At 38.5% G+C, this 14265-nt stretch overlaps 2 protein-coding genes across 4 annotated transcripts; both read right to left on the bottom strand.

Moving 5' to 3' along the window:
• Nucleotides 1-374: 374 nt before the first annotated feature.
• shda (Src homology 2 domain containing transforming protein D, a) lies at nt 375-6451 on the bottom strand. 3 transcript variants are annotated; one of them, XM_004082230.5, is made up of 8 exons: nt 6247-6451; nt 5037-5286; nt 4754-4855; nt 4446-4608; nt 3241-3489; nt 3004-3172; nt 2393-2512; nt 375-1629 (listed from the first exon to the last, which is right to left on the bottom strand). In XM_004082230.5, exons 2-8 carry the CDS (start codon nt 5280-5282, stop codon nt 1443-1445), a joined length of 1236 nt encoding a protein of 411 aa, XP_004082278.1. In that variant the 5' UTR covers nt 5283-5286; nt 6247-6451; the 3' UTR covers nt 375-1442. The 3 variants fall into 3 exon arrangements, with proteins under 3 accessions (XP_004082278.1, XP_020569139.1, XP_020569140.1); XM_020713480.3 differs by having other exon boundaries at nt 6355-6441; XM_020713481.3 differs by lacking the exon at nt 4754-4855.
• Nucleotides 6452-6756: 305 nt separating this feature from the next.
• On the bottom strand, nt 6757-13182 carry yju2 (YJU2 splicing factor homolog). The gene is made up of 8 exons (XM_004082231.5): nt 13009-13182; nt 12724-12824; nt 8783-8927; nt 8551-8685; nt 8279-8460; nt 8055-8202; nt 7530-7701; nt 6757-7451 (listed from the first exon to the last, which is right to left on the bottom strand). Exons 1-8 carry the CDS (start codon nt 13030-13032, stop codon nt 7363-7365), a joined length of 996 nt encoding a protein of 331 aa, XP_004082279.1. The 5' UTR covers nt 13033-13182; the 3' UTR covers nt 6757-7362.
• Nucleotides 13183-14265: the final 1083 nt, after the last annotated feature.

Below are 14265 nucleotides of genomic sequence, written 5' to 3'. Positions count from 1 at the left end.
GATGGCTTTATGCAAGGCAGTAGAGCTGCCTTCAGTGTGAGTGTGTGTGTGTGTGTAAGAGCAAGGGTAAATGTGGGGGTAAAGCACTTTGCACCTTTAATTTAAGGTAAAAGAGTGATGCAAGTACCGTATATACCATTTACCAAATGTTAAGGAAAGAAAAAACAAAAAGAGGATTGATTTTATTGATTATGAAAAGGAAAATAATAATTTGACATAAGTGATTTATTAAACTGATTTCCTTAATAGAGTAATCAGAGAAAAGCTACATTCACTAAGTAAATGTCTATTTTTTAAATCAGCAGTTAGTTGACCTTAACCCACATTAGCAACCTCATAAAAGAAAAACAAACGCATAAATCACAACTCCGACATTTTTAAAAACAGACAACTTTATTTTAAGACAACATTTAGAGTTCTTATAAAACAGCACAGTAACAAAACAATCAAAGCTTATTTATCATAAAGCCACAAGCTTTTGAGGGAAAATACTGCAATTGATTCTCTAAACTAGTATTGCTGGATTTTGCGACTCACTGAAGGTCATGTGTGACACAGCTGAGCACATGGATCCAAAATGAGAGCCCTCGAGAGGCCCCTGAACACAAGAGGAGTCAGGGATCTACATGCAGGTGTTTTCCTTCAGACGGTCTCAACGGTCTGTTCACCGGCAGTTGCTGGTTTTTTGGGAGTCTGCGTTGATCAGAATGCAACAACAACAACAAAAACAACAAAAAGGGAGTTTCAGTGCCATTACCATTCACAAGAGCTCTACTTATGGAGCTGCTGATGTACTTACTGGGACTGTGGTAGAACTGAAACCCAGCAGCTCAAACGGCCACTAGAGATTGAAATGAGTGGGAAACAAAGTGTGGAGCCCTACGGTCTCACCAGGAGGGATTGTGCTACAGTCACGATTTACTTTACCAAACCCATCTCATCCATCAATGTCATCCCAGCAGTTACTCGAGACACAATGATCAGGATTCCCATTGATCACACCGAACCGCATCAGTATGGAGATGTAACTGCCGCCGTGTTAGATAAAGGGACAAATGAAACGGTTCTGCAGTAAAATCTCCTCAAACAAGAAGGAAGGAGGCCATGTGAACCAGTAAGGGTCTCTACAGAGATTTCACTTGTGGATGAGGATTAATGTTAAAAGGTATAAGTCAGAATAGGCAGAAAAAGAAAAAAAAAGCCTCATTTTGGTTCCCTTTTAAACATATGGATCACATCATCCATATGTTTAACTTAAAAAGTTATTGAAATTTACCTGAACGGGTGGTGCTAGGACGCATCCAACTCATAAAAAACATTCCTGGAGACATTATGGAAACATAACTGTATACCGGCGAAGCTTGACCTTCCACAATCACTCCTGGTGGGGTCTAGGAGTGTGAATATGTGACTGTCAGTAGCACCAGAGGGAACTGTGCGTGTCAGAGAGTTTGAACGATGACGGGGTACATTAAGGACATGTGCTCAGCTCCTCTGATCGGCAGCTTGTGCGTGGTGTAGTAGTGGATGACCTCGGGGATGGAGGAGAAAGGAGGGCTGTTCTCCCCGAGAACGTAACGGCTGTCTGCAGTTCGGGTGAACTTCATGTGCATGAAGCCGTTACAGCTCCTGAAACAGGAGAAAGATGCCACGGATGAGTCTTCTTTCTCTGAGAACCGAATAAGGGCTAGGCTAAGCTTGCGCCATGCCTCCCCACCTGGAAGATAATGGTACCTTCGTATTTACGAGAATGTGTTTTTCTTGCTAAATTAAATCAAATGCTTCTTTTGATCTTAAACCAATGAGTGTAATGACAAAAAACTCAAAGCATCCCCTGTGGAGATTATTGAGAAAAGAAGTGACAAACAATGAAGCGATGAAAGGAATGGCTTCCAGCGCAGAATGAAAAATTGTGAAATGTTTAATGTCATCTAGATGTTTCAACATGAGTCCCTGCCCACAGAGGCAACATTTAAATGAAGGAGGAATTAAAACTGTTCCAAAAATTGGAATTTGGGTAAACAAAAACATGTCTCTATGTTGGTATCTAACAGGAATACAAGAGAATCTGTTCAGATAAATTTTAAAAAGTAGCATGTTTCTGCCAAAATTAACATGAACCCTTTTATTATATTTTTTATAGTAGAGAAAAAAAAAGATTTAAGCACCACAGAAATTGCTCAGTTTGTAAAACATCTGTGTCCATAATTAGGGAAGCATAGAGTTTTCTCCACTAGATATGTTGTAGATAACGGATTTGAAATGTTCAAAAAATTCTGCATTTAAAACCTTTCCATGCATTCGAGTCTTTCTGGTTTCAGTCCATCAGTAAATGTGTGAATAAATGTGATTTTTAAAGGCTCTGTTGAGTTGTTTTTGTTTGTTTTTTTACCTGAGGGAAAGGGAGTAGTCATTGCAACACGTCTGGCTGTTTCTGACCAGGTAGGAGCTCTCCTTGCACAAAGTCAGCAGAGACTCGGCCTCCGAGCGGCTCAGGGCTCCGTGGTACCATCTGCAAGCATCATATAAAAACACTTGAAGGATTAAGATTCATTGATTTAATTATAAGTTGCTTTGTAGGGAAAGCAAATTAAATAAAAATCTCAAACAAATAAATGAAGTTTTCTTTTCATTTCTACTCATTGCTTTGGTTACTTTCTGAGGTTGTCTTATGAAAAAATGTTGTAAAATGTGTAAAACCATTTGCGTTTGGTCTGCAGATTCACTAACATTTTCTGAGGATTGATATTTTATTCTTTTATAAATGACTGTTTTTCCTTTTTCAAGTCAGATTGTTTGGAGATCTTTCCCATCAAACGCTGACTCAGCAGTTCCACAGTAAAACTAAAGAGGCTTTTGAAATTTAGTTTGTAGTGTGATGAGCTTCACAGGAAAATATCATTTGAATTGCTGGGAGTTACAGTGACAAGAAAATTAAAGCAAATGAACCATTTGAAGCAGAAATCTGTCCCCACACCCTTGACTTTGCAGGCACTCGCTTACACTTGCTTTTCCAGAGGTAAGAAGGGGTCCACTCTCTCCCCCAGGACCGCAGGAGTATCGCTGCAAAGACGCAGAGTAGCAGGTTCGGCAGAGGCAGCAGCAGCTTTGGTTAGTCTGGATTGTTCCGTTTGTCCTCGTGAGCTCTCCCTTTGTGCTCCTTCAAACTGAACTGTATCCAGACAGAGAATTACAGTTAAAAGATCACTCAAGAGGGACAGGAAACTAATAGATCCTAACCTGCTAGAGCCTTTGAGATGTTGTCCTTCTTCCACTCCCAGGGCTGGTCGTACTCGTCGGCCGGCCTCTCGTCGTCCTGAGGTAGCCTGCTCTCCCTGCTGTCCAGCGGGCTGAGGTCTGCCTCCCCCCTCGGGGATTTCTGCTGTGTTGCTCCTCTCTGGTGGCTCCTCCTCTCCTCGTAAGGGTTATCATAAAGCTGGTTGCCCTCTCCACTCACAGACATACTGGTCATCACGCTGTGCTGAAGTTCTGCGTGAAATACGGGAGCAACTTGATCAAGTTCACATCAACATCCTCTAAGGCATCAAAGAGTTTATTCTACTCTGTTACTGTGAATGTGGGAGAAAAATCAAACTATGAGAGGAAAGCATAAAAAACAGATAGAAGTAAATAGAAACTTATTTAATTGAGTTTAAAAAAAAAATCTTCATTTGTTATTTTGAACATTACAAAACAGAAATTTAAATTAAAATTGCTCGAAAACCTAAAGAAGCATTGTACAAAGAGAGCTTTCAACTGGAGAGCAACTTGAATGCAATAAAAAAAACGAGCCTCCTCTTTATCTGTTAAAACAATGAAAATCTGCACCTTTAAAAGTCAACACAACACCTGATGGACAAAGTTTCTGTCATCCATCATGACACACATTTGACACATACAGGCTTAAAGAAACTCTGGCTTCACTGAGGCTCCAGAATTCTGTCGTACAGTGTCTCAAAGTTCAAACCTTCATTCAAAATCAAGGCCAGTATTTTAGAATGAAAACAAAAATCTGCCCACGATCAAGGATTTGTGTAGATAAAATTCCACCAAGACTGTAAAAGGTGAACACTGTATTTTACAATTTAACGATACACTATATTCTGTCTTTTATGCTTTACTTGATATTGTCTTTTTTTTTGTTGACAGCTTCCTTCACTTTCTTTTAATCTCTCTCTTTCCTGCACGTTCATAAATTTGAATATTTAAAAAATATTTTCAGTCTGTTCAAAAATGTCCTCAAGTTTTTGGTCCACTTAGAAAACCACATATAGTGTTCATTCTTTCTTTAAAATAAAATGTAAACATTTCACAGACTTCTCAGTCTTAAAAGAAGTTGCTGCAAAAAGACGAGGAAGGGCTCATGAGATCCAAAACAGTTCTGATCTGCATTGAATTAAATTTTGCCCTCATGACATTTCACCAATAAAGCTCTGACACAAAACCTGAAATAATCCGCTGGGCTTCAAATGGCTCCATGTAGCTACAACACTCTGTCGGTGCGGCTTTAGGCTCCCAGTTTTGCCTGAGTCTCTGGTCTGGCCGAGCATCGAATGGATCGGAGTAGTCTGTGACGCTGTCGGAGGCTACCGGCGCAGAGGGAACAACCTAGACGTGGTGGAAAAGAGGCATCATGGGGAATCATAAAAACACAAAAGAAGTGTGGTTTTAAGCAGGAGGTTTGAATTGAGAATGCAGATGTGGGAAACAAACAGAATGGAAAAAAACACAACAAAAAGAAAAGAGTGCTTACAGGCTCTTCTTGAACAGTCACGGGACTCAAGGGAATTTTACAGCGCCCAAACTCCTGAGAGTCCACTTTAATTAATCTGTGTTTTGGAGAGACGACTTTCACCTGAATAAAAAATGTAATTTAAACTACTTTAGAGTCAAAATAAACTTGTGAAATATGTGGGAGACACATGTATGTACTAAGAACAAAATAAAAACAATAAAATGATTTTAAAGTAAAGTAAATGGTTATGAAAAAGTAGATCAACTGAAAATATGTAAATGTTCAAATTAGAATGATATACCTCCAGACCATTAGGAAGCAGTGAATCTATGGCAGGGAGGGAAGAAAGGCTTAAAGTTGCATTGCAGGAGCTGAATCCACCGTTCTGGTGCTCCTTATCTGAGTGTTGGTAGGGATCCTCAAAGTCCAGAGCCTTCTGAGCTTTGTAGGCCTTCACAATTTCACTCTCTGTGTAATCTGGCCTGGGAGGCTGGGGAGGATCACGTCTGCTGCCAAAGTTCAGGTGGTCCTTCAGCCACTTTGCCATGGATCTGAGAACACAGTGGAACCAGTTGGATGGATGGATTAACCTAAAACTGCATTTTGTGAACATTTCCATGACTCATTAACTCCTGTTTTAGCTCAAAAAGTTAAATACTGTTAGCAAAATGCACTTGAAATGCATTTTCCCTCTACTATAGAAGACTCTACAATGAGAAACTTAACTGATTATAGCAGCATTTATTAAAAAGTAAATAGTAGAGTTAAAAACATGGCAAAAGTGAGAAAATATATATAATGGCATGCATAAATAATAGAAAGCTATTCAGTTTAAAAGACGTATATTGAGTAAGTAAGCAGGGATCAGTAGGTAGTAGATTTAATTTTTTAACGTGTTCTATGTGTTCATTGAGCAGCAAAAATTTCCCTACAGTAAAACAAGCAAATGACCAGTAAGGTGCCAAGCATGTAAATGATACTTTCTGTTCAGTTTAGTAGATCATGTGATGTGGAACAATGTTGTCACGCTAGATATTTCTGCTGCATCTTTCTAGTGCAAGGTGTGACTAACTAAACTAAGCATCATGTTGAGACTGATCATCATGATAAATCCGTGGATTTGCACCACAAACTAAAACTTTACTGCATTTGGAAAAGAATAGACACTTGAATAATATGTTTGATGTTCAATTACGAAATTAACAACAGTAATGAAATTCTTTAATGAATAATCCAATATTCCAGCTTCCAGGCCTCCGTAACTTTTTCTTTCAAGCTTCAGACAGCTAAGATTGCTAATCTTGCAAAGCTAGCTAAATTAGTCAGCACATACAACAAGTTGCATTAATTCTGCTCTTTTTTACGGTGATATTGCTTTGCTAGACCACAAATACAACTGAAATCAATTTTTTAAGTGTATATTCTTCATTATATTTAAAGTAAACTGTCTTAATCAGGTTGCCGACAAAAACGGCCCTGAAGTGAACGCCAACAACTGCAGTTGAACTCACCCAGTTTCTTTGCATTTATGAATCCCCGTTGCTATTATAAATTTCTGATTAACGCAGCCAAACTTCAGAAAAGAACATAGGTATTATCTTCAAATTAAGTTAACCCACCAACTACCATTTCCCGACGTGTTCTTCCCAACATATCGGTTTATTTCATTTTGGTTTATTGGAAGGTTGCTCCTAAAGATCACTACCGCCACCTTCTGGCCAGGAGGAGATAACACACTATAAGAAACATGCACGGATGTGAGAGCTGCTAAAATTTGTTAATTATCTTTAGCTAATTTAAAACTAATATCTATTTATAAACCTTTTTTGAATTTTCTAATAATACACTTTATTACAACCAAGTTTCATATAAATAACAAATCCAACTTCATTAAACCGTTTGAATTCAACACGAGCTTCAAACAAAACCCAGTAAAAATCACCAAGAATGAAAATATTGACATATGATGTAATAAGATATAATCATATTAGGTCAGTATTAGAAAAAGAAAGACAAAAGGGTGTTTTTACCATTTTTGTATTTGCTTAAGTCACGGAACAATTTACATCATTTTAAATATTCAAATTAAAGAAACTTTTATAACCAAAGTATTATAGAAAGGCTTAAGCAAAAATATGATATAAATTTTTAAAATAAAGTCTCAAAATTGTACTTAAAATACATTAAGATGCTCCGATTCTTAAAAAGATATCTGTCACACCAAAATGTCGAACTCTAAAACATCACAAAAGTAATGTTTATGTTACATAAAGCAGCTCATTTATTCACTTCTATTGGATCTAACAGATTTGGGGTGTCACAACCAAGTTTGAAGAAAAAAAACAAAACAAAAAAACAAATAGGAATAACGTAAGCATTTAAAATATACAGCACTGGGTAGACATAGAAAAAAAACATATTTGAATAACCACTTTTAATAAAAGGATAGGTTTGTTTTCTAAATTTTCAAACAGGAAACTATTTCTTAATTGAATTCTGTGACAACAGATCTGTTCTTAAGTTGCCTCTAGTTAACTTACTTTTATTGGTTGTTTTTTTACTGTCAGTAAAACTGTACATAAAGATCTGTATGTTCTTTTCATTGTTGGTATTTCAGATGGCTTCCTTCATTCTCCATCGCTGCTGTCACTGCCAGAATATGCCCCCAACAGGCTCAGAGATGAAGATCCATTTTGAGTGACATTCGTTTTTGAATCTGAAACCAAAAAGCAGAAATTCCATGACTTTGCCTTTTTAGACCAATCAGCAGAGTAGGATGTCATCAATGTTTTACCTGTGTGTGAGGTGGGAGCAGCGTTTGCCTCATCTGTGGCAGCTTTCTTTATGGAGTCTGCCGGTTTCTTTCGCACCACCAGGGAACTCAGTGACCCTTTGCCTCCCAGAGTCCCGACACTCATCTCCCAGCTTTCGACCTTAACCTTTTTCACTCCTGAAGCTGAGGATCCCTACAGAGTACAGCTCAAATCAGTCTGGAAGAAATAACATCTAAAAGGCTAATCCCGGTCAATAAAAAGCAAGACAAAATTGAAGCATTAACCTACACGTTTTTGTGCAATAGCGGAAAGTGTTTCATTGGTATCAAGTGGAAGGTGAGAAAACAGAAGAAGACAGAGCTGTCCCCATAATCTGCATATATCAATTTGGTTATGAACATGTTCGATCTAATCTACAAATCAACACATTTTAAATAAAATTTAAAAAGATAAATAGAATGCAAGGTTTGGAAAATTCCAGATTTAACCAATCAGAACCCTTTTAATCCAGCAAAAAAAACATGAATTTAAATTATTTGGCAAACCTCAGTTTCAGGTTGTTTGTCAGAGGTGAGGATGTCAGTCGGCTTGTCTGAACTGGACTTCTTCAAACGGCTTCTGCTTTCCTCTTCTTTCTCTGAATCAGAGTCCGAGTCTCTGAGTCTTTTCACGAGAGCCCGCTCCAACATCTCTCTGTAAAAAGACAACTTATTGTTTTTTTCTTTTTACCTGCACACAAAGTAGACCGTGTTCAATGGGACCGGCTCACTTTGTCTCACGCTCGTCCTCTTCTTTCTGCCTTTCCTTTTCTCTCTTTTCAATCTCTCTGTATTTGTCAATCATTCCCTCAAAGTCCACTTGGGCCTGTCTTTGATTCAAGTCTTTCAGCTCCTGCAGGTTCTCCATGACCTCCATCTCCATCTTGGAATCTTTGGTCCGATTCTCCAACACCTGCCAGGCGATCAAACTCACTTTTTTAACGTTCAACATTCTTGGGAATTTTAAGAATATAGAGTGGAATAAAAAACAAAAGCCACAGACCTTCATAGGATTGTTCAGCTCCTCATCGTCCCTCTCCTGTTGGATCCTTTTTTCTTCTTCTTCAATAAGTTTTTCCGCTTGGAAGTTTCGTGTGGCACCGTGCTCCATGGCGTAGTCTGTGTTCTCAGGGTCAGTCTACAATTCCCACACGAGGCATTCCAGAATATATAAAACCTTAAGACTAAAGCAAAGCTTTACATTTTCCCTCAGAAAATTAATCATTTAGGCTCACCTTAAATGTGATTTCAGCAAGACAGCGAGTGCACTTGATGTAGAAACGGAAGATTGGCAGTCCCATGTACAGCTCATTTTGCACAGTCTCTTTACGTGCATTAAACTTCTTACCCTTGTAGATGTATTCACCACATGTCTTGCACCTGCAGACAGACAGACAGACAGAGTGTGTGTGTGTGTGTGTGTGGGGGGGGGGGGGGGGGGCATGCAGTTAAGGTCATTGACAAGTTAAGCTCTTGAAACTAAACTTTGTTTAAAAAAATTGGCTTATTGTATAAAAAGCCATGCTGGATCCTGGACAGACAAAACATTAAAAAAAAGGCTACAAATTGATCATACTTGACAAGAGATGTGTCACATTTTACAGCATGAAGCTTTAAACTAAAGAGTGATTCCAACTAAATCAGTGAAATACAGAAAAATGGTTGATGAACCTGGAATAGAAAAAGTCTTATGATTTATGTTTCTGTCCAAGTCTGTCTAATGATTTTATTATTATATTTAAACTTTGATTTATTAGATAGTAAAGCAGTTTCTACAAGTAGCGTTGCTGAAAATTGCATGAACATATTTTGCCCTCCAGGCAGTGACGCTGACTGTTCCAAATATGACTGACTTCTCTCTGGTTGCTTAAATCTACACAACCTGCCTTAATAAGACCACAGTACAACCACAGACTCTGAGACTCACAAACAGCTTCTTTCTATAAAGCATGAAGACTCACTCCAATGAAAAGTTATTTTTTAGTTTTTTTTTTTACATGTTCTTGTGGCCTTTTTCTCATGACGGAGGGCTATATAAAAATTAAGGTTAAAAATGCATTTCTGAGTATTCCTTTTTCCAAATTGCTGTGAATCAGGAACAAAAAAATACTGCTTGAAAATGTCTGTAGCAGTGACGTTAGTGCTACAGTCGGCGAACCACAAGCTCCCTGCCCCGCTCCTTTCCCACGCATCCACTTGCAGACAAATAGATCCATGTACGTCTTTATTTTATTGTCCAAGCTACAATATTAATCATCAATTTTGTTGCACCTGCAATGTTAGGTTGGGGGTTTGAGTGGCTGTCAGCTAGTGGGAAGAGAGCAGAAACAAAGGGATCATGGGAAAGTGTTGGTAGGCTGACACTGTTAACAGTCTCGCCCACAACTCAGAGGGGAAATGTCTTATAAACTACTGTCGCTCTGCAGAAACTATGTCCTAGAAAACGACACAGGTTTTTTGATTTTGACTAAAAATGCCAGCATCGCAATTAAAAGACCACTTTTAATATACATCAAAAGATAAATGGAGTGGGACTTAAAGACTCGTTGTGTATTGACCCTTCAGTCTATCAGGTTATTTTTTTACATTTTTTTTAACTTATTTGGAAAATGAGAACGTTTCCTCTTGTAACATTTTCTCACTGTTTATTTTAATTAAGCATCTCTATCTGGTGGCAATTTCAAAGTATAATAATTACCTTTACCAGTTGCTAAATACTGTTGTGAGAAATCTTAAGTACAAACGGTTGTATTGATTGAACTACACTGACCAAAAATATAAACGCAAAACTTTTGTTGTTGCTCCCATTTTTTATGGTATGAACTCAAAGATGTGAAACATTTTCCACATACACAAAATAACCAGTTCTCTGAAATATTGTTCACAAATCTGTGATATTGAGCACTTCTCCTTTGCCAAGACAATCCATCCACCTTACAGGTGTGCCATATCAAGATGCTGATTAAACAGCACGAGTATTGCACAGGTGTGCCTTAGACTGGCCACGAGAAAAGGCCAGTCTGAAATCTTCAGTTTTGTTTTATTGAGGGGGTCAGGGGACTCAGACAACCAGTCAGTATCTGGTGTGACCACCATTTGCCTCATGAAGTGCGACACATCTCCTTCGCATAGAGTTGATCAGGTTGTCTATCCTCCTGAGAACCGAGGAAAAAAAGTGTCTTCCAATTTTTGTTTTTGTGTGAATTCCTATCTATTTAGGTCTAAAAAAAACCCTCACAATTTTAATTTTTTTAAATTATTTTTTATTTTAATTTCCCAACATGTCCACTGTAGAGGACAACAGGACGATATTTCTGTGAAAGTAGAACTCAATTAGGTAAATCAGACAAAGGAGCAGATTAAATCTTAAGAGTGATATTCATCCAAAAAACATTACATTTTTTTCTAAAACAATAAAATTCTATATCACTTTTGTCACTTGTTGGACCATCTGCTACAGAGGAAGATTGACCAGTAAATTGAGAGCTTTGCTTATTGGCTCTGCTCTCTCCTCACCACAACGTACCGGAACAGCAACCACATAACTACGGACACTGCTCCGATCCGCCTGTCAATCTCACGTTCCTGTCTTCCCTCCCCTCATGGACAAGACTCCAAGATATTTAAACTTCTCCACCTGGGGCAGGGAGACTCCACCCACATAGAGATGGCAAACTACCTTTCTTTGGTCGAGAACCATGGCCTCAGAGTTAGCGGTGCTGACCCTCATCCCAGCCGCTTCACGCTCTGCCACAAACCACCCCAATGCATGCTGGAGGTCCCGGCTTAATGAAGCCAACAGGACAACGTCATCTGCAAAGAGCAGAGCTGAAATCCTGTGGTCCCCAAACCAGACCCCCAACGGCACCTGTCTGTGCCCTAGAAATTCTGTCCATAAAAACTATGAACTATGATAAAGAGCATCCCTGCCAGAGTCCAAAGTGCACCGGAAACAGGTTTGACTTACTGTCGGCTATGCGAACCAAGCCCTTGCTCCGGTCATACAGAGAGCAGACAGCCCTCAGTAAGGCTCCCCGGACCCCATACTCCCAGAGAACCATCCACAGGATACGGGGGACGCGGTCGAACACCTTCTCCAAATCCACAAAACACATATGGACTGAATGAGCGAACTCCCGCAATCCCTCCAGCGCCCTAGATAGGGTGTAGAGCTGGTCCACTGTTACACGACCAGGACGGAAACCTAACTGTTGTTCCTGGATCTGAGGTTCGACTATAGGATGGACTCTCTTCTCCAGTACCCTGGCATAGACTTTCCCAGGGAGGCTGAGGAGTGTGATTCCCCGGTAGTTGGAACACAACTAGATCAAAAACAGATCCTCGAAAATGTTGTTATCAATGTACTGTGAAAAGTACAGGATTGGACACCAGTATTCACAAGCTTTGGAGTCATCTTGAGAGGCAGGGCGCCCTGCTAGCACAGGTGTAAACCTGTTATGATGGACGTTTAAAAAACACAAAAAAAAATCTAGTTAATTAAAAAAACAAGTTATATTTTCCTGAATCTCATCCTCCTCATCCTTTTCATCATCCTAAAGCTCCAAATCTGAATCTTCCTCAACTATCTGGCATAGAATCCTCTCTGCTTCACTTTTTTCTCCTAAAATAATGTGCAGCCATTAAATACATTAAAATGCTCCCGGTGTCCTCTACAGTGGACATTCATTAAATGCCTGCTGTTTTAAAACAGAAAACATGAAACTGTTTTCAGATCTAAAAATATTGTTCCTAACATGTTTATGACCAAGATTATATATAATTATCATGGTAAAAAAAAATGAATAGATACAGACATTTTGACTTGCCTTTCACCTTTCCATAAAAACAGGTTAATGGTATGGAAGCCATCTTGGTAGAGGTAAAACTTAAAGTTCCCAGCATGCAAACTCATCACCTGACACATCACTGGAAAGCCCAGGATGTCCTCTGCAGTGTAGAGTAGGATTTGGAAAGGTATCTCTTAACTCCTTAGAAATATAAAGGTAAACAAAATGTCCATTATAGAGGACATAAATGAATTGGCCGGGTCTAAGGAGGCTATTGTGGCCTGTGGAATTTGGTCCACTCTTCTTCAATGGCTGTGCGAACTTGCTGGATATTGACAGGAACTGGAACACGCTGTCGTATACGCACACAACACAAGTAAAAAACAAACCTCATGTTGAAGGGAGCCATCAATCGGACCACATATTGACGATCTTTAGGGAGTTTGAGTTTGGGTATTTTGGCTGGATCGAAATCCGGGGGGTAGTATTTCTGCAAAAGGCAATTTATTAGCAATATATTGTTTCTGAATTTCACAAAGGATCAATATAAATACGAAAACACAGTAACAAATGCTACAAAAATGAACTCAAGAACGTAATATTTTTCTTAAAATTACGCCTAACTACCCGCTTTAAAGTTAAACACTTCATATCATAAATATGGATGTACTTACATTCAGAACTTTTCTTTCGGACATTGTAACTTTTTTGGATTAACCAAAACAAAGAATTGAGCGAGAAATAAATCGACGAAGCTTTAAGGGGAAAAGAGCTGCAGGCTTAACTTCCGGTGATGTCAGATTTTTGTTTCCGGTCAACAATTATATTATGGTGCCCCCACATGGAAGAAGGGAGTAATTACAACAACAATTTAAAAAAGTAAAGTTGATTGGTCGATATTTAATGGATTTGGATTAACTTGGTTTTGTGAAGTAACATTGATTTATTTATAGTTTATATTAATTTACAGTTGACTCTTTTAGAGTAAAGGGATTATTTATAATGTTTCGGCACAGGAAGTGACACTGTTGGGTTTCTAGAAGATTTAACATGTATGTTGTAACACAAAGGTTACAACATGCACATTATGGCAGTAAACTGACAAGCATCACATTTAGACAGTGGAATGAATATTTGATAAGCTTTGTATTTAAGTTTTACCCGACACTGGTTGTAGTTTTTTTTTTTTTTTAAATCAGAGCCATGAAAACAGTGCTAGCATCAAAACAAAACGACACAATCACGTTTCCTGAAACTTTCATTTGAATCTACCAGTTTATAATAACACAATGACTCTTTAGTCTTATCTTGGTTATGAAAAGTTCAAACATACCGCATATTAAATGTTGCATAACATTCCTGGATTGGTTTAAAGTGGAGTCAATGCTTGGTCACTGTCGTCATGGCTGTCTTCTTGAATCTACCTTTTTAGGAGACATTGGAAGAGATCGTGATCCGTATGGTGACCTTTAAGGTGTATGATGTCAGTGGTGATTTACCTCTGACACGCATTCGTGTGCAAACCAATCCCAACAGGGACACGTTCCTACGTTTTTAAAGGGGTGTTGCAGGTGGGCTTAAGGTTATCCACACAGGAGGAAATTGAATCTTGAGTACAGGTTGGTGTCAGTGAGGTTGGTTGGATTTGATTGAAACCTGACACTAGATATGATGATTATATAAATAAAACTGTTTGGTATAACTGATTGATAAACCTTTAACTTAACAGATTTATTTAGATTAACTTTTAAAAGTTCTTAATATCTGTTTCATGTACTGTATGTTCAAATACAAAAACATAAAAAATTTAGTGTCACATCTTGCGCTTAAAAATGTTCAGGAAATCCACTAAGCTTTGATATTAAGATGGCAAACACATGATATTAAATGTAAATTCACCTTTAGCCCCTTAGGATTTGACCTGGTGTTGT

The sequence above is a fragment of the Oryzias latipes genome, chromosome 22 (genome assembly GCF_053564925.1).
Source record: "Oryzias latipes strain Hd-rR chromosome 22, Olatipes_Hd-rR_3.1".
Classification (NCBI taxonomy): Eukaryota; Metazoa; Chordata; class Actinopteri; order Beloniformes; family Adrianichthyidae; genus Oryzias; species Oryzias latipes.
Note: the sequence above shows the minus strand (reverse complement) of the source record. Positions and strands in the feature narration are given on the sequence as shown.